Raw genomic sequence first — 20,366 nt, 5'->3', positions numbered from 1 at the left:
GATAAGCTCATTAGGCTAATGTGGGGTGACATACTCCAGTATGTTATCTAGCTAATAATTATATAGCCTGTGTACTGAAAACTACAGAGGTGTGATTTCCACTGCAGGAAGCTAAGCTAATGACCAAATCACTATACATGAAGACATCTCAGGACAAGATTTAATGCTTTATGTTATGACAGGCTGTTTTATGTCTCCAGTAAATGTTTGTGCACAAAACATCCTGAGTATTCCTCCTCCATGAATAAATCTGGTCCCACGAGATTTCCACAAGATGTGTGCGTGCTTGCACAGCGAGTACCAGTCTCTCAAAGTCAATGCACCCCTGAGCAAGATGTTAACTCACAGTACTTCCAGCAGAGCTGCTCCAAAGCTGAGCTCCTCAGTTATGAACAGGTGCGCGAAAGCTGGATGTTTAAAAGCCATGGCGTGTGTTTCGTCTCTTAAATAGCTGAGATAAAAACGCACTGTCAGAGTAAATGTGCACTCACTGTACTGTAGTGGTGATATGCAGCCGTCGGAGGCCTGGTGTGGGGAACTGGCGAGAATTGATGTAGGAGACCTTGGTCATGGCCGTGTTGATGCTGTCCACATCTTCTCCTTCCACCACCAGCACAGACTGGGCCGGGTTAAAATGAAACTGGGAAAAACCAACAAACGACTTGTTCTCATTCAGATTCAAAAGTAAATCAATAAGATGATGAGTGGAGGTTTTATGAAAAAGCATGTAGATGTGGACGTCTTAAATTCAACTCCATTATATTCCAGAGATGGAAATGAAAGCGCTTTAACTTAAAAGCGGCACATAAATAAGTTATGGTGCTTTCCTTCTTCCTTTTAGACCAATGCAAATGCAGTTGGCTGTTACTGCGGAGAAATAAGTTGAATGAATCCATTTTTTCCACGCACCTTTATGTCCTTAGCGAGGCTTTCAAGGGAGTTAATATCAAGACCTTCTTTGCAAGCCTGCAAACAGGAGATAACCTTCTGGGTTTCGATGCGACCCGGTCGGATCGTCAGACCCGACAGGCTACCACGGAAATACTGAGTGAACCTTGGGGTTGCTACCTCACCACCTAGTGGGGAAGAGAGAAGATATATGATGTATGAGAGGAGAAAGAAGAGAAAAGAAGAGGAAAGTACAGACGTAACAATATGGAGAAGAAAGCTAAGTGAAAAAGGGGCTAAAATACTGAAAATGTGTGTGCTTTTCTAAGGAAATATACAGAAACCATGGAGAGCTATTTCTCTCAAACTTTTAGATTAAAAGAAAAACATGAAAAAAAATTACATCAGCGCCAGCATGAAAAAAAGTACTTTGATTACTTTGAAAGTAACATTGCTCTTTAAATAGGTGTTTAAATAGGTTTAGGTACAAATTTTTAGGTTAGGGATGTGAAATGTACACATACATTAAGTGCTGTACACTCTAGATAAGCAAGAAAAGCAGACATCATGACCTACAGAATATAGTCTGCAGTATTCAAGGAAACATCGCAGGACGCAACAGAACAGCTGATTTTGACAGCTTGTCACATTGGATTTATGACTTTGACAGATGGTAGTGTGAGTTTGACCTAAAATGTTCTGCAACTGCCACAGCCGGTGGGAAATACAAACTAACCATTCATATAAGCTAAATAAAACCAGTAAGTGGAAGCCAACACCTTGGCACAGTCCTCTGTGTAAAAGGTATCACAGCAGTACAGGCTGTGGAGGTCTGTCAAGCCCTGACATCTTCTTAAGAGTGCACTTTTTTCATATGGAGAGCGTAGCAGATTTTCCTGTCAGCTCTGCCCCGTGGTACAATTTTACCACTTCTTATGACAGGTGTAATTTCCATACAGGTCTAACCCCCCCCTTAAGGTAAATTACTTCCTGCCTGAGTCTTTCAGGCCAGTTATGGCTTACGTGTTTGAAAATTCTCGTAAAAGGTGACAGCTCCTCTTAGAGTAATGCAAAAATGGTGGATGTCGCTCTATTTGTAGTTCATAATAAACCGAGTGTCACAAACAAGTATGTCACAGTAGCAATGAAATATTTACACAGTCTTTAATTGAATTGAATAATTGAATTTCCAGTTCTAGAATTTGATCATTATTATTTTTACTGAAACATATTGATTTTATTTTATCTGGGAAAATGACTTAACTTGTTTATTAACCCAGACAAAAACAGTGTATGTATGAAGTGGTCCTCTACTGGTGCTTCTTATTCAGTGCTTCCCCCCCTTTTCGTTTCCAACTGAATATAACTTTTTAGCATTGCAGAATACTGACTCAGCAGTTTTGTTATTTAAAGTTGCTCACTCATTTAGCAGAGCTAGGAGGTTCTCCTGGGACAGAGCTATTCTGTACAGAGGCGCTCGGGGGAATTGTAGACAGACACTGCAGATGATATTCAGAACTAGATGGCCTGCACAGGGCTGCAGGCATCTACTCCCTCAGCTCAGTCAGTGTGAATCATACAAGGGTGTATACATGTGGAGCTGAGAGAGAATGCTCAGCAGCAGTTCCTGCATCACATATTGTAACAGAAAATGTATTGTTGGTATGTGTAAGAGGAGGTCTGTATGACACGATGTTCTGACTTTATCTTTGAAGGTAGAAGGTTAGTTGAATAAGTTAAATGAAAGCAGACATGCTTAAACTTATAGATTTTGTTTCAATTAACCTAACGACAACCAAATCAATAAACCTTTGATTGATCTGGATGTCTTATATGTCTGTGTGCTGTGCTACCTCAGACTTTAGTCCAAAAACAAACAGGCTGAATCATTAGTGTTCAATTTTTTATAGATGACATAGATGAAAAAACACTTAAAATTATTCCCCAGTTATCACAATTCTACACTAATGTTTCACATGAAAAAATACAAAAACTACATGCAAAAATCTTGATCCACCTCTCATTTCTTTACATTCTGCAAATGGAAAATGGACAACATGTGGAGCGATTTGCAAACAAACATGTGGATACAGTATATCAGAGAAAAAACAGAGCTTTGGATGTTGGCTGATTGCACTCTGCTTCAATAATGTTGAGATTTGAGTAGAGATGGACCGATCCGATATTACGTATCGGTATCGGTCCGATACTGACCTAAATTACTGGATCGGATATCGGAGAACAATAAAAAATGTAATCCGATCCATTAAATATCACGAAAGCACCTCACAAAACTTGCAACACCCCGTAACTCACCTCAGAACGTTAGCACGTCGGAGCAGTATGCATCACGTGATAGAGCGGCTGTGGCATGCGGGACCTGTCGGTGGTCTGGATAGCATTTGGAGCTTCGCTAGCAACCCGGCATTTCATCTCCGACAAAGTTATCCCGAGAGAAGTACAGCAAGTGTGTAAGTCCATCTCTGAATGTTTGTAAAGCATTCCTGCATTAAGCTTAACGAGCGACTGCCTCTCGCTCTCCGGCTGCTACTTCAATCATGAAACTGCTTAATGATCAGCTGATCGGCTTTTCTGTCGCGAGTCCGTGTCTCTTGTTTGCTTTTGGCCCACTTTGCACCAGAAAGAGGAAACCAGCGGCTGAACAACAGCAGCACGTTTAAGCTTGATCAGCTGTTGTTAGAATGTATTTAATATTACTTTCTACTCCAGGATCTTTTTCTACGTAGCTGACGCTGGTAACTGTGCAGGGGCGGATCTAGCAAAGTTTAGCCAGGGGGGCCGATAGGGCATGAACAGGGAAAAGGGGGCACAAAGACATACTTTTCTTTCTTATTCTCATTTAAAATGTCAAGCTTTTAATTATTTAATATTTATCTGAATCTTACACCCAAAGTTTTAATCTGATGTAAAATGTATAGAAGTCCATTACTGCATATAGTAACTGTTAAGTCTAATATACCCTAGTAAGCTATAGTACTTTTTCCTTTGGGAAGGTACCATCTGTGCAGTCTGCAATTTTGTTGAAGAAAGATGTTGAATCTATTTAATATTTCTTGAAAAAGAATTGATTTCTGTGCATTTTTTTTCACACTGCATCAAATTAAGGTTGATTACGTCGATTAAGCATCATGAGGTGGAGCGTGAGGGGTGGTTCCCTATTTTTTATTTATTTATTTTTGTTGTTGCTGGGAGTTGGAACCCTATTAGTTAGGTTGCTTAATATTTATGCTAAGTACTCTTTAAAATACCAGAATAGGGAGGATGGTGTAGGTTTAAGTTTATTAGATTGATCAGTATTGCTGAACTATGAAATATTTTTTTTTGCATACAGGTATAACAGAATAGCTTTAGTGTAGTTGTTGTTTTAAACTTGAGTATGAACTTATACAAAATGCAGCAAGATATTTAAAAAAACAGTTTTGTTGATTAAAACACACTATATCGGATTCATATCAGTATCGGCAGATATCCAAATTTATGATATTGGTATCGGACATAAAAAAGTGGTATCGTGCCATCTCTAGATTTGAGCTCTAGGGAGGCCAATGTATGACTGATAATAATCCATTGTATGTTTTTCTATCCAACTATGCTTTTACTGTACTGGCAGAGTATGGGATCATTGGGCATCGTCATAGTGAAAAATTCAACTTTTGCCAATCAGATGCTTTCCAAACGGTGGATCAAAATCTGGCCGTAATTTGCTGTGTTTTTATCAATTTTGATAAGATCTCCAACACTGCTGGCTGAAATGAAGCCCCAAACCATGACAGAGCCTCCATCGTGCTTCACAGACTTATTGTTGTAGCTCTCTTCTGACAATTTATTGGAAAAATTTCGCTTTGGCTTAATCGCTCTGTAAGACCTGTTGCTATGTCTGTTAAGGTATACTTTTACCGCATTGACGGTGTGAAAGAAGTTGTTAATAATCAGACAGCTTCAAGATGGATCAAAATTTGATGATACTTTTCTCAGCACCATTGGCTGAATTGGCCACAAACCACAACAGAGCTTCCACCATGTTTTACAGATAGCTGTAGGCACTCAGACTCACATTTTTGAGCCAAAAATGACAAATTTGGATTCATTCACTCCATAAGACCTGTTTCCACTGATTTTCTGTCCAGTTCTTGTGTAATCCGGCATACTTCAGCCTTTTCACCATTTCCTTTCCTTAAGTACAGCTTCTTGACAGCCACTCTTCCACTGAGACCATTTCTGATGAGGCTTCAGTGAGCAGCAGACAGATGAGCTGAAGGGCCAGATATATCTCACAGGTACTGTGTCAGGTCTTTTATTGGATTGCCCGTCCCCCTATTTCTCAGGGATATGACTTCCAGATACTGGTCATCTCTTTTAGACAGTTTTTTAGGCCTGCCACTTCTTCTTTTGCTATGTTTTTATAGTTTTGTGACACTTAGTAGATATATCACAATCTGTGTCTACAGTGACACAGTGTTCCTTCACATACAAAAAGCAATCTAAGTTTATTTTCCATACATAGGTGGACTCTTGTTGTTCTTATAGTACATTTCTTAAACCCATACACTCAGAGCAGAGATGGTGAGGATTGTGCATTTTGGAACACAGGTAGGTGTAAGTGGGAGCAGAGAAGGCCTAATTTGCCTGTCTATCATCTCCCTTTCTTTCTACCTGTGTAAAGGTTTTTCATCGCCAAGACATGTTTTCCTGCAAAATGACATCCAAACGTGCATCTATTTTACATAGATTTGCACAATCAATCAAAACGAAATAAAACAGAGAAGAGTAGACACTGAAGAGTACAATGCCAGATACTATAGCTAGCAGACCTTGGATACATGAGTTGTGACATTTTGGAAGATCATTCAGAAAACATTTGCTTAAAAATCCTCAGGAGAGATCTCCAGATTTCAAAGACATACTCTGCATTAAATTACACATTTGCCCTTGGACTGATGCTTTTAAGCAAATATGTTTCATTCCTGTCTCATGTCCCATTCTTGTTTTCTTTGTGATTCTCTTGCATTTTATTTGGGCAAACTGACTCATTAGCGCGCTCTAGGTCAATGCATGCGTATCAACATTAGAAAATGTTTGAATATTTCAAAAAACTGGATCTTGTTTGACTCTGTTGTCCTACTCAACTTTCTCTTGAAAGGCACACACACTAATCACACCAGTAGCCGCACGCGTTTCATTCACTCTTGTTTTGCTCCCGCTGCTTCGCTGCCATTACTGCGACACCTTGAAAGAGCAGAGCCATAATTAATGTTATTAGTTACAACTGCGCGTTTCCTATTATGACGAGTCAAAACGAGAAAGGTCTGGTGGATTACCTCCAGTCCAAGAATACATGTTTCTTTGCTGCCTTCTCAAAGGATTTCAAAAGGAGTACATTATGCTGCTTTCTTTTGATTGATGCCTTTCATTTCCCACATAAAATCACCCCACGCTCTTTTTAAAGCTTCTTATTTGCTAAAATTTCTGAATACTGTGAGGGCTGCTTAAAAAAGTCCACACCCACGGCCGTGTCGCAGATTAAATGAAATGGGACGGCGAACTCACATTTGCCGTTCAAGCTCAACGACAAATTAATGCCACAGAAAACTGTTTAGACCCAACAACAGCCAAACCGTTCTCTGGGGTTAACCTTGTAAAGAAAACAACACGCATCTTCTTTTTGCTCTCGGGGCAGTGAAAAGTACAGTCTAAATGCCTTTTTATTCCACATGTCTCATCATTATGTTGTTGATTGTGGTGAAAGGGAGGATGGAGAAATGAGAGACTCTGAAAGGCAATCTTGCTCGCTAATGGCCTGCAAAGTTATCAGTTGCGGCTTAGTGAAGCTTAAAGCGGCTTCATTGGGATGTAATAGCTGGCAAAGTTGTCCTCCATTCACTCTAGCTAATCCTTCCTTCAGGGCTTTCTCTCACAATCAGAGATTCATGGAAAGAGGCGGCAAGAGAGGGCTGTATGAAGCAAGGAAGAAAATGATGACGACAGAAAGAAAATTGCAATCAGGCACAGGATGAAACGAAATTTAAGCAGCAACCAAAATGCCATCAGGATTGAAGCGTTGGATGATGCTGGCAAGGGTTGTGAATGTGATTTAGGCAGGCAGCAAGAAAAGGATCACTACTGTCTCTTTCTCATATGAAGCACTTTATTTTTGTAATTATTCAAGTAATAAACATGACAGCAGGGTAGCTTTTATTCAGTCCAACGCGATCTCTGCACGCTCCCGTTCCCTGTCGCTGGAAACGACGGCGCAGAATTTCCTGTTTGATACCCGCTTGGCTTGTGCCACAGGAAACAGCTCGCAGGCCGGGGATGTAAATGTTAGTCTCTTTATTTATTTTCGCCTTCTTTCTCACTATCTCCCTTTGTGATTCAAATGTAATTTTAAACATCTCTGGGCTGCTCTGCCTTTTTATTGATGCGGTTTCTTTATGCTTATGATATGTTGTCAGCATTTTTCAGGCTGGTAACAACCGCGCATTAAAAGAAAACATGTTTTTGACTGCTGCACCTGCAGTTTTCGCACAGACTATTCGGTTTCTTGGAGCATAATGCATTTCATTATGCATTTCAGTGGCCTGCAATGCACACACTGTGAAATGTATTGCTTTCAATAGTGTTCCTGCACAGTGCAATTATGTCACATGTTGAGTATTACATTGTATCAGAATACGCAAGACCTGCTTTCAATTTCCTGCTTTACAAAATCAGGACAACATATCATTTCCTTTTTTTATTTATCTCATTAAAGGGATGTATGCAGCCTTGAAACAATTAATTAACCCTGGTGCTTTTAAATAAAGCATTAAAAATGGCTGTTTTTCTATGCTTATGTATGGTAAACACACACACACACACTGACCTTGCCAGCAGGCGCCCACGGTCAGCTGCGTATCGATCTTCGAGGCGTGGATCGGCCAGTCATCTGTCACTAGGTAGGGTTCGTAAGTCACGCCATCCACAAAAAGAGTCACTGCAGGAAATTCCACGTTGATTACATAATAGTGCCATTCCTTGTCACAGATCTGTAAAGCACAGAGAAAAACTGTCATATCGCTATGCTGCCAGTAAATTATATGTCCTCTTAGTACGCACTGAAACACGACAACAGGCCCGATTAAAACAGAAATGAAAAAGGGGCAGCTTTAAAAATACATTACTGAAGCAATTACACATCTTTTTTGGGTTTTTTTATTATTATTAGTATTATTATGGAGCGTATTGCCATGGGGGATTATGTTTATAGGGCTGCTGTTATGAACATGATGATGTTTACTCCAAACCCAAAAGCGCATCCTTGAATGCTCCCTGCCTTTCTACCTCCAATAAATGAGACGCATCAAATTCCTCTTCTTTTCCCCGGATCATTTGCTCCCTGTCGTCAGACCGCTAATGAGGTTTCCGTCTAATGAGCTGTTCATTAAAGGCACACGGTGAGTGACAAACACAGCTGTAGAAAGAGTCGCGCGTCACACAACTTTTATCAACCTTCACAAACATTCTCGATCGTGAGAACTTATAAAGACAGAGCCTGTTCTCTCGCTTTAGCCTTTCTGTGGGGCGTTTACATGCTGACTGGGTTCTCTTCACGTGCACAGTTCAAAGACATGCAGGTCTGCTTAACAGGTGATCCTAAACTGGATGTACAGTGGGGCAAAAAAGTATTTAGTCAGCCACCGATTGTGCAAGTTCCCCCACCTAAAATGATGACAGAGGTCAGTAATTTGCACCAGAGGTACACTTCAACTGTGAGAGACAGAATGTGAAAAAAAAATCCATGAATCCACATGGTAGGATTTGTAACGAATTTATTCGTAAATCAGGGTGGAAAATAAGTATTTGGTCAATAACAAAAATACAACTCAATACTTTGTAACATAACCTTTGTTGGCAATAACAGAGGTCAAACGTTTACTATAGGTCTTTACCAGGTTTGCACACACAGTAGCTGGTATTTTGGCCCATTCCTCCATGCAGATCTTCTCGAGAGCAGCGATGTTTTGGGGCTGTCGCCGAGCAACACGGACTTTCAACTCCTGCCACAGATTTTCTATGGGGTTGAGGTCTGGAGACTGGCTAGGCCACTCCAGGACTTTCAAATGCTTCTTATGGAGCCACTCCTTTGTTGCCCGGGCGGTGTGTTTTGGATCATTGTCATGTTGGAAGACCCAGCCTCGTTTCATCTTCAAAGTTCTCACTGATGGAAGGAGGTTTTGGCTCAAAATCTCACGATACATGGCCCCATTCATTCTGTCCTTAACACGGATCAGTCGTCCTGTCCCCTTGGCAGAAAAACAGCCCCATAGCATGATGTTTCAACCCCCATGCTTCACAGTAGGTATGGTGTTCTTGGGATGCAACTCAGTATTCTTCTTCCTCCAAACACGACGAGTTGAGTTTATACCAAAAAGTTCTACTTTGGTTTCATCTGACCACATGACATTCTCCCAATCCTCTGCTGTATCATCCATGTGCTCTCTGGCAAACTTCAGACGGGCCTGGACATGCGCTGGCTTCAGCAGCGGAACACGTCTGGCACTGCGGGATTTGATTCCCTGCCGTTGTAGTGTGTTACTGATGGTGACCTTTGTTACTTTGGTCCCAGCTCTCTGCAGGTCATTCACCAGGTCCCCCCGTGTGGTTCTGGGATCTTTGCTCACCGTTCTCATGATCATTTTGACCCCACGGGATGAGATCTTGCGTGGAGCCCCAGATTGTGGGAGATTATCAGTGGTCTTGTATGTCTTCCATTTTCTGATGATTGCTCCCACAGTTGATTTTTTCACACCAAGCTGCTTGCCTATTGTAGATTCACTCGTCCCAGTCTGGTGCAGGTCTACAATACTTTTCCTGGTGTCCTTCGAAAGCTCTTTGGTCTTGGCCATGGCGGAGTTTGGAGTCTGACTGTTTGAGGCTGTGGACAGGTGTCTTTTATACAGATGATGAGTTCAAACAGGTGCCATTCATACAGGTAACGAGTGGGGGACAGAAAAGCTTCTTACAGAAGACGTTACAGGTCTGTGAGAGCCAGAGATTTTCCTTGTTTGAGGTGACCAAATACTTATTTTCCACCCTAATTTACGAATAAATTCTTTACAAATCCTACCATGTGAATTCATGGATTTTTTTTTCACATTCTGTCTCTCACAGTTGAAGTGTACCTCTGGTGCAAATTACTGACCTCTGTCATCATTTTAAGTGGGGGAACTTGCACAATCGGTGGCTGACTAAATACTTTTTTGCCCCACTGTAGGTGTGAATGGTTGGATGTCTCTGTATGTTATTCCAGCTGCCACACTGGTGATCCGTCCAGGATGTACGCTGCCTGTCGCCATGTGACAGCTGGGCCCAACAGTGACCCTGAACTGGACAAGGGGAAGAAGCCAGTATGTGTTCCTGTTACACAGAATGGAGCTTTCTAACAAAAAACATGCAATGACTTGTGTTTTTTAGCAGCGACAACCAGCTTTAAAAACAATAATGAAATAATATTTTCTTTTAAGTCAATATTGTATCAAGTGGCTTCTTATTACACATCTGGCAGTTACAGAAAAAAGCTGCTTTAATTTGGAGCTGTTAGAGGCCATCTAATGAAATCTAATTTTTACAGAGGCCTTAAAAATAACAATACACCAGTGAATTCAAAGAATGGCTTCAACCTCGAAGAGCACTGCAATGCTTCCAAGAAAAGTCACAGGTCTAATTAAAATATCAATACGTTCTTAGCATACTGTGACAAGACTCTGGCATTTTCTCTTAGTGCATGTTAGGACAACCTGCCGTCCTGCACAGTGCCGAACACAGTAAACAGCTATAGAAATGAGAAAAAAACAAAGTTTCATGTTTTATGCTGTTAAATGGGGGAGTACAAGTATAGTTTATGGCCCAAAGCAATAATGGTACAAACAGCGCTGCATGGGGCCCTGAACAACTTCTTTCACAAATAATGAGGCCACAGTGGGTGTTTTCTAAAATAAATATTTTCAAATGAAACTGCACTTTCTTTTAAAGGTTATTATTTCTGGGCACTTGAGGTAAATATAATTTCAAAGGTATTCAGACAAGAAAAGGCCAGACTGTTTTAGTTGAATCAGTCTGGTGGGCAGGATTTGGTTAAAGATGGAGGAAAAGATTGGTTTGCATGGAGCAGAAAAATATCTGCTAATTTCAGATACGAAGAGAAAACATAACAGGTGGACGGAGGATTTCTCATTAAGGCCAAGTGGCCACACACACGGACACGGAGAATAAATTTCTGCTTAAGCTTACATATAAACTAATGTAGACGAAACCTTTGTTGGAGCAACTAAGAATCTCGAGGGATGTTAGCTTTATAACATGATATGCTGACAGAGAGGAGAGCCCAGAAACTGCTCCTACCCACTAGACCTCACTTTTTAAAAACCACCTTCAGATGTGATGATTCAAGATGTTTTATTCGGATGTAGTCATCACAACCTACATTTTGGTAGCATGACATTCCTCACGTCATGCCTCTTTTCTTCTTCTTTTTTTTAAACCTTCCTTTACTGTACATTAAGTGAAATATTCGGGCAAGTCACCCGTGTGTTATTAACAATGACAGTGTATTTTAGTTTCATCATCTCGCATTCAGGATTTGCACGGGTACTTGACTAGACAGGCAGAATGAATTGCCACTTTCATTTAGCCGCTGGTTGGCTGACTGCCTGCAGAGGTGAGTGCATGCCTCTACAATTATCAGCACTGTTTATGTGGGTGACTGTCTCCACTTATATGGCATTATACTGCATTTTCCTAGAGCTGTGACTATGTGGAGCTTATAAAAGCACAGTTTGGGACACCAGATGACTTACCCTCTGGGTGCAATGGCCACTGCCTCTTGGCTTCCATTGTGTCCTATCAAGGCTCTTTTCTATACTCTTGTCAATGATTACAGTTTGACTACAGATAGATTTAAAGGGGAAAAAACATGCTCAAATGATGTTGTTAGACTTGTTATTGAATTGATTGGTCGATACTGCTCAGACTACAAGCAGACAACAAACAGAAATCTGAAAATTTCTGGTGCAAAATCTTGCGTCTTGCCTACAGACTGTATATTTCTGTACAAATATCAATGCCACGTAGCAGATGCAAAGATGCAGTTTGTTTTAGTTTAAGAGCTAAGGATTATGAAAATGGCATTAGTTTGCAAATGGTTCTGAATGAGTAACAAAACTAGTAAACCTAAATCCTGTAACTGAAATCTATCCTGGTGACGCTATAGTAAATGATTCATCCTCGGGGAGAACAGATAGATATCTGCAATACATTTTATGCTGATCCATTCATTATTGAATTCATATTTCAGGTCAAAGTAGCAGACTGAACCACAGCACAGACATGAACAGAGTTAGCATGGCTACAAATCCCTTCGGCAACTCTCCATTTCCAGACAAACTATAAAGTTTTGCTGTAAGGCTGAGTTATTGTGTTGTGTGTTGCTGTTGCTTTTCTCTGCTTTTGATTATAATAACTGATGGAGTGGTTTCCAAACAGAAATAAAGACGAATAACATCTATTTTTATATGCAAGTTTTCGAACGCATGCACAGTGACTGCATGCTTGAAAAATAAATATCATGCATAATGATAATGCATAATCAGACTGTATTTGAGAAATATCTCAGCACCAAAGCATGACAGAGAATGTAAAACTGAATCTGAAACCTGAACCTGAAAGCTAAAAAAATGACTAGAAATATTACAGAAAGATCACAGATCAACTTTCTCGACTAGCTTCAGTGCGAAAATTTATTTGCACATATACTCGACTACTTCATCCAAGAAAGATTAGCTTCAGAATCCAATCTCTCACTGACTTTGTTTATGCAGCTGACTGTCTAAACTGTCTAAAATAAATCGTGCTCACATATTTAAAAATGCACACACGCACATCATTAGCAGATACCATCAGCAATTCTCTGTTGCTGATGGTATCTGTTTGTATACGCATTGCTTGTCTGATGACATATTAGTTAGTGTGAGCTTGAAAGTACTTCTCCTCTGCATCAAAGTAACGAGACAATGAATGCTGAAACAGTTTAATGAGCTGGTCCTCGGGCAGGTTGCAGACCTGTTTAGGATGGATGCTATCATCACAGCATTCCCACAACAGAAAGAGAGAAAATAGGAGAGACAGAGGCTGAAGTGCAGAGACATAAACATCACGTCTGCACTAACATAGAAGTTCAAAATGCATTTACAGTTTTCTTAACTTTTGGGATTTCCTACCAGGCTAAATTGGGGCATTTTTGGAAAATATTTTTCAGGTCGGTTACCTGGCAGTTGTTATTTTTGCAAATTTTTCCTTTCCTACTACCAATAAAAATAAAAACTTAGGTTATATTTTTCACCCTGAATGAAAGAAACATAAGAAACAGGACATACAGAAGACACAGCGGACAGACAAACAGTCCAATGATTCAAAAATCACTTTAACAACCTCCACAGAACATCATTTTTTTGTCATTTTCCTCCATGAAACCCTTTTGAATTCATGTGTTTGCAGAGGGAATGTGCAAGTAAAAGTGCTGATTGTGGCTTTTAGGTATGACACACTTTGAATATTTTAACCTCAAACCATATTTACATTATTGACACACTGACACAGGTGCTTTCACTATTTCTGTCAGGACTTCTTGTGCTTGCTCAGTTAGCTTGTTTTACATTTTTCAAACATAGAGAACATTTGGGCATGCCACTACCGGAAAAACACAAGGTCAATGTCTTCCATTTAACTGAGTTAGCTAAGGGTTTTTTAAATACTGGCTCACTGTCAAGGCTTACTGGGAACCTTGATGGCATAAAGCCATCATTAACAAAATTAGTTTCTCTTTTTTTCTGCTACTCCAAACCAATACCTGCTATGAATCAGTCTAACAGGAAGGAAATTTTAGTAAACAATTGTTTTATTGTTTAATTTCATCAGAAAGACCAGCACATTGTGTGCAAAAATAAAAGGCTTTGTTACAATGTGACTGTCATTTCCCAGCATTCAACGCTTCAGCTTTTTTAAATAATTGGATTAAAATCCCCCCACTTAGAGCGCTCAATCAATTAGACAGAAAAATCTGTGTGCTGCCTACGATTATGTCCTTAATTGTTTTGCATAGATTCAAGGACTGTACAGACAGTATCCTCTTTCTAATCATTTCTCTATCACAGTATGGAGTAGGTCTCTTCTGACAAAGGTTCATCTTGGAGACTGTGGTGACTAAGCCTTACCTTACTCAGCCTGATTTCCTTTGTAGAGAATATTACCATGCAGCAGCAGCGGCAGTGTTTTATTGCTGAGGATAAAAAGCTGGAGATAAGCCAGTCTATCTTGTGGAGATCTGCCACGGTGTATTTACGAGAGGCTATTACATCCTACATACCAGCAGAGAAGAAGGAAGATCTTAAGAGCCACTTGGACCTAGAAAATATTGCACAGTCTCAATTCAACACGGACTCAATTGAGGTTTTTCACCCAGAAGATCCCTGGCAAAACAATTCGATGCTGCCAGCTCTGCGTTAGACCAGCTGCTAACGAGGAAAGCGGCAGCCTCGAATCTTTTATTTTTGGGCCAAACAGAGGTTATAGGTTGTGTGAACCTTTTCTGAGGAGGACACCAAAGCACAGTTTCACAGACAGCATTAGTGCTTTTTAGATCTGCTGACATCGACAGAATAATGAGGACATTGTGCTGGCTGCTGAGGAGCCCTTTAATAAGGTCAAGTTTATTTCGATATACTGGAGAGGTTTCAGATGTGGGGACTTCCTTACAATCTTATAAAATATATATGATGGCGTTTTCATCTGTTTCAAGTGAAAACTAACCTTTTGTCTGATCAGATTTATTAGTACTTTAGCTTGTGTGATGGACATGATAACTGTAGTACTGGGTAAAATAACGGTGGATGCTGGAAGTTGTGTTGTTGTCGTTCTCTTCAAACATTCACCAGATAATTTTAGGAAGTCTAGTTTTTCCCCAGAGCCCTCCTTTTCTCTACTTCTCATCCGGCCCGTTCTATGCCCTTTTGTCTGAACTATTTTTCCCCTCCCCTGTTTTCCCCACCTCCACCTCATCCATCCGTCATAACTTCCAGTTCCCTTCTCTTTCCCTTTTCATCTCTTTTGTTCCTTTTCGCACCCCTCTCCTCTGATCATCTCTTTTCTGACACAGATGCAGCACCGCACTTTTGATGCCAGCGTATTATGTGTCACCGTGGGAATGACAAGGATAGTGAAATAAATAAATAAATGGCACAAAGCAAAAGAAAGGAAGAAAGGAAACGAGCTTTGCTAACATGCGCAACGGCATGCGCATAAAAAAAACATGCAGTTTTCTGTGAAAGGGCAAATCTAGCAAACTTCTATGCAGAACACTCACTAAAAAAACTGTCCAATTAAAAGAATACAGAGTTGCCAAGTTTTCCACAAGTTATAAAGCAAAGTGTGCTTATCTAAAACTTCTAAACCATCAGTTTCTACTTTGAAAAGTTCTGCCAAACTATTTTAAAAAAGAAAAATATCTGATATCTAATAAAGATCTGATCTGTGTTAGTGCTACAACTAAAACAATCCAAAGAAAGAAAGATATGAGGCTCTAGATCAATGCAAAAACATGCCAGATGCTTAAAGTGAAAGGTCTGCTTTAAAATACCGTCTTTCAGCATAATGTTTGAAATCTGCCTGTCTTTATCTTTCCCCTATATCTCCAGGAGCTCTTACTTGATGAATGAAGCAATATGATACCTGTAAATAATTTAAATTCTACCTCATCGCTGATGTGAACAGACTTTTTTTATGAACTGAAGGCAGGAATTGGAGAAGGAGAAGAGAACAGACAAGCAATAGTTGGAGAGACGTGTGGAGTGACTTCCAGTCACTCCACACGTCGAATTTCCCAGAGGAACCCACCCGAGGGATTAATAAAGTTCTATCTTATCTTAAGTGGTAAATAGAACGATGGAAGAAACAAGCTGTTAGTACATTATGTAGAGCACTCACCATGTATGCAAAGTGCTCAATAAAGAGCATTAAGAAGCCTTTTTCTCTCTCACACACACACACACACACATATATACTCCTGCTATCCCTCACCCTCCGGCCCGAGCACACATAGAGCGCAAAGAAATTTACATTTAGAGAGATAAAGGGGGCACCTAAAGCAGACAAAGTCCAGCTGAGCTCTCAAATGAAGGCATTTGAAAAATAGAGGCTAGAAATGAAATAAACACTGAGTGGTTTTGCTCGAGGCAGTTCTTAACATTTCCTCAGTTGCTTACTGTCTTTTTCTGTTTTGCACTCTCAGAAAGGAACAAATGTACGTTTCAGTGCCAACTTGTGTTTGTCTATTCAAAAACATGAATAGTCCTTGCAGTAGATTAAATTGCAAAATGAAAGTGATCCATGGTAAATAAGAGAGAAAACATGACATGAACTGAAAGAAATTATGAAGTCTGATTTTTTTTAACTAAGTGCTCTCATCTATCACAAAGCGTGGTTGCCTTTCTGTCTTGTCTTCTCACTCCAGATGCTTTTGCTTTAAAAATCTGCTCTAGCAAACAAAACTCACTCCAGCTGCAACGCCCCGAGACTTCACGTAGGAAAATAACACGTGGATATGCATAATTAGACGTAAAATTGAAACATTTATTAGTCTCTTGTGTGTGAGATGAAAAATTCTCACACTCTGCATAGGCGCTATCTATTACAAACAGAAGGGGAGGCAATGCATGCCACACCACAACCACCCACATCATCCAATTAATCTCTCGGGAAACAAACGGGGCCTTTTAATCCACACAGGGCAGAGAACAAGCCATGGCACGATAGGCATGGTGGAAACAGGCAGATAAGGCAGATAACTGTAGATGAGCAATTCTGCTCTAACTCCAGCATTCAGTCCTCATTATTGATCTCAGACATAAACAATAAATAGCAGGGGTTCTGCAGAAGTTGTGAGAGGAGTAATTGGTGAAATCGGAGAGCTGGTTTTGTGATTCACAACATGGGCGCTCTCACCATGCCCTGTCATATTTACTGTTATTTTGAATTGATGTGAAAAAGAAAAAGAAATCTTTTAATCCTATCAAAATCTCACAACTATGCTGAGAAAAATACTGGGTACTTGATTCCCCTCTAACCCTTCTGTAATACACTATATTTTGTGCTCTCCCTATAAAGCATTTGATTTTAATGGACACGCTCTTGACTTTGGGGAAATATAGAAAGGTGTAGGTGCACATTAAAGATCACACTCTTGGCTTGCAGGAAATTTAAAGAGAGTGTTTCTTGATTTGTATAGGACTTGGTAAGAACGACAGCTGGATTGTACTGATAGGCTCTCCAGACTCGGGAGAGTGAATAATGTTCAGAAAGGGTAGTGATTCATCCTTTAGTCCATTACCAACACTGAGAAGTTGAAAGGAAAAGCAGGCATCCTGGCGTGTGTGTGTGTGTTTGTGTGGATGGTTGTGTTCACATAAACTCATAAATAAGTCAGTGCCTGTACATGCGTGCATAACGGTTTCTGTCCAATGTGACATTCCTTCAGAGTATTCGATCGACATGGAAAATGGAAGCTTCTCTCTCCCTCGCTCTTTGCCAGCTTGCTTTCATCACACTCTACCCCTCCTCTCTTAGGCTCAGAATTGCAAAATCAATAGAGCTAAATGGAGTTGCTGCGGAAGCCATTGGGTGTCCTTTCTAAGTGCTGGAGGAACAAGGACAGTGAGAAGCAGCTGTGACACTCCACAGTCACCCCTTCTTCTTCTTCCTCTTCTTACCACAGTCCTTTTTCCAACAGCCTCCACTACTCTTGTGCTCATTATTCACCTCAAGGCGCTCTGGCAGTTCCTGTTCTTAGTTTAGTCTGTTTTAAGCACTATAGGCACTCTGAGATACTAAATAATAAGTATTAATATGCACTATTAATATATAATACACTGTGTAACATTCAGCAGTGAATGTTAAAATTTCTTTCAGTAGTGCGAAAGAAAGGCATTTGGAAGTAGAGCTAATGCTGAGAGTACAGACTTAATTTCATTATTTGGTTTCAGTGTGATTCAGCCTACAAGTGCAATGCATTATCATTTGGTACAATCTATCTTTAGTAGTACTTTGTACTCCATGCAGTGAGCCGACAAGGACAATCTCTGGTTTGCTGAACCAGTTTATATGAAAGAAATGAAGCATACCTCATTATTTAATGTCCTCTGCTTACATGACATCTGAATCTAGGAGATGAACTTCATTGATCACTAAACAGTGATAGTCCCTTTGGCTTGTGAAGGATAACTAATAGGAAGATTAGTGGAATTATGATTTACGTTTGAGAAGCCACCATCATCCTGGTGGTCACTGGTCACTCAGTCAAACCTTCTTCTTCTGACTTTAGCAGTCACCAAAGCGGACCATCTGCCTGTTCCCCTCACCCACATCTTCATTGAAGTCTACTTCAATCACTGCTGTTTCCCTATTGGGAATGCTCTTTACCACTTCATCCAAATTACTCCAGAATTCCTCTCTCTTCTAATTGACGACTACTTACGGTGTTCACAACCTTCAACATCAGCCTTTCGGTTTCCAGCTTCAAACTCATGATCCTGTCTAACACTCTGTGCACTTCCAGAAAACTCTTAATACAACATTACTGCTACTCTATTACTTTTCCTATCCACAGTACTGTGCAAAAGTCCTGAGCCATTCTTCATTTCTTTATATTTTGCTGGAGCAAGAAATACTTGCAGTTTTTAAAGTGCTGAGCAAAAGTCCTCCAGGCTTTCTAAAGGCCGTTTTGTACACTAGCCACTTTTTCAACCATTTTCAGTCGAGTCCTTATACCTGACCATTTTCAGAGGAATGTTTTTTTTTGTTTTTTTTAGTTTAACCCACTTAATACGGGTCTATGAATCTAACTCAAGGTATAAACACACAATAGCAATTCTGGTCTTGACATTTCTGGTTCCAATCATCATCATTATGTACTGAAGGAGGCCGTGAGAGAGGTACAGCTGTGAGTGTCCTACAGCCATCTGTAAAACACAGTGGAGGCTCTGTCATGGTTTGGGGACTGCATACCATCTAGAAAGCATCTGATTGGGAACAGCTTTTTCAGCATGACAATGACCCCAAGCACCATGCAATACAAGCATACCTGGATAGAAAAACACACAGTGCAACACTATCAGTCAGGGATTGGCCTCCCCAGACCTCAGACCTCAACATTATTGAAGCAGTGTGGGATCATGTTGACAGAGAACAGAACAAAATGCAGAAACATCCAAAGAAGAGCTTTAAATGTCCTTCAAGAAGCCTGGAGAACTTTTCCAGAAGACTACTTAAAGAAATTAGAACAAAGGTCAGACAGTGTCTTTCCACTTTGTCTCCATTTGCTTTAGCGATACTTCCAGCTTGTTGTTAGTCTATGCCATTATGTTCAGTACAGTAAAAGTAGAATGTTATTTGCAACCAAGGAATCCGGTTATGATTGTTTCTGTGTTTTTATAAACTTGTGGAAGGAAGTAACATTCTGTGACCTTAGCTGGAAACAGCCTTCTCTGTCACTGCTGGGATGAAGTCCAGTTAAAGCTACTGATTACGTTTTAGTTTTGTGTCGTAGCCATAAGTTTTGTGTCTATGGCTACGTTCACACTGCAGGCGAAAGCGCACCAAATCCGATTTTTTTGACCCTATGCGACCCATATCCGATCATGGTATGACAGTGTGAACGTCGCAAATCCGATATTTTCAAATCCGATCTGGGTCACTTTTGTATGTGGTGCTGAATCCGATACATATCCGATGTTTTAGAAAGCGACTGCTGTTTGAACGGTCATGTCGCATTAAATACGTCTTTTACGTCACCGACACAAGACAGACGCCAATTATACGCGCCAGAGAAGCGCCCGAGAAGACATCGCGAACGCTTCCTGGCCATCCGGTGTAGATGTCAGTGAAACTGTTGGGAAGACAACGTTGGAGAAACGTGAACATTTTATTTGTACTGTATAATCTGCAGATTCTGACAGAAATCTGCAACTATCCTTTGAAGCACCGCTCCTCTCTAAAACAGCAATAATGATCATTATTAGGTTATTTACATTATTATGTAAATAACAAAATAACTTAAAGCAAAAATTGGGAAACGTAAAGTCCGAAGACTTTGTATTAACGGCCATCTGTCAAACAATACTGTTTGCTCTGGGTCTAAACAGAGTGCGTTGTGTGTGACGCCTTCTTTTGCGCATGTGGGCCGCTTTGAGCGTTCACACAAGAGCGCGTTTGCTGTCGCATTTTATTTGTAGTGTGAACAAGCAGACAAAAAAATCGGATTTGATCAAAAAATCGGAATTGAGCATTAAGACCTGCAGTGTGAACGTAGCCTAAATGTCTCTCTGTCAAAAAGATTTTAGTGAAGATCAAAGTGAGCATGAAATTTAAAGCTA

General features: G+C 40.3%; 2 protein-coding genes across 2 annotated transcripts in view; both read right to left on the bottom strand.

The window, feature by feature from the left end:
* Positions 1-20,366, bottom strand: part of clstn2a (calsyntenin 2a) — a 195,724-nt gene that overhangs the window by 8,506 nt on the left and 166,852 nt on the right. Inside the window, exons 10-12 of the mRNA XM_082512396.1 lie at positions 7,772-7,934; positions 910-1,076; positions 492-640 (exon numbers count right to left, since the gene is read on the bottom strand). Coding sequence (XP_082368522.1) covers positions 492-640; positions 910-1,076; positions 7,772-7,934 — 479 coding nt within the window. The remainder of the gene's footprint in view (positions 1-491; positions 641-909; positions 1,077-7,771; positions 7,935-20,366) is intronic.
* Positions 1-20,366, bottom strand: part of LOC309693307 (GTPase IMAP family member 6) — a 192,516-nt gene that overhangs the window by 45,819 nt on the left and 126,331 nt on the right. The gene's annotated exons all lie outside the window — the stretch shown is intronic.

The sequence above is a fragment of the Aulonocara stuartgranti genome (assembly GCF_965226115.1).
Source record: "Aulonocara stuartgranti genome assembly, chromosome: 18".
NCBI classification, from domain to species: domain Eukaryota; kingdom Metazoa; phylum Chordata; class Actinopteri; order Cichliformes; family Cichlidae; genus Aulonocara; species Aulonocara stuartgranti.
Note: the sequence above shows the minus strand (reverse complement) of the source record. Positions and strands in the feature narration are given on the sequence as shown.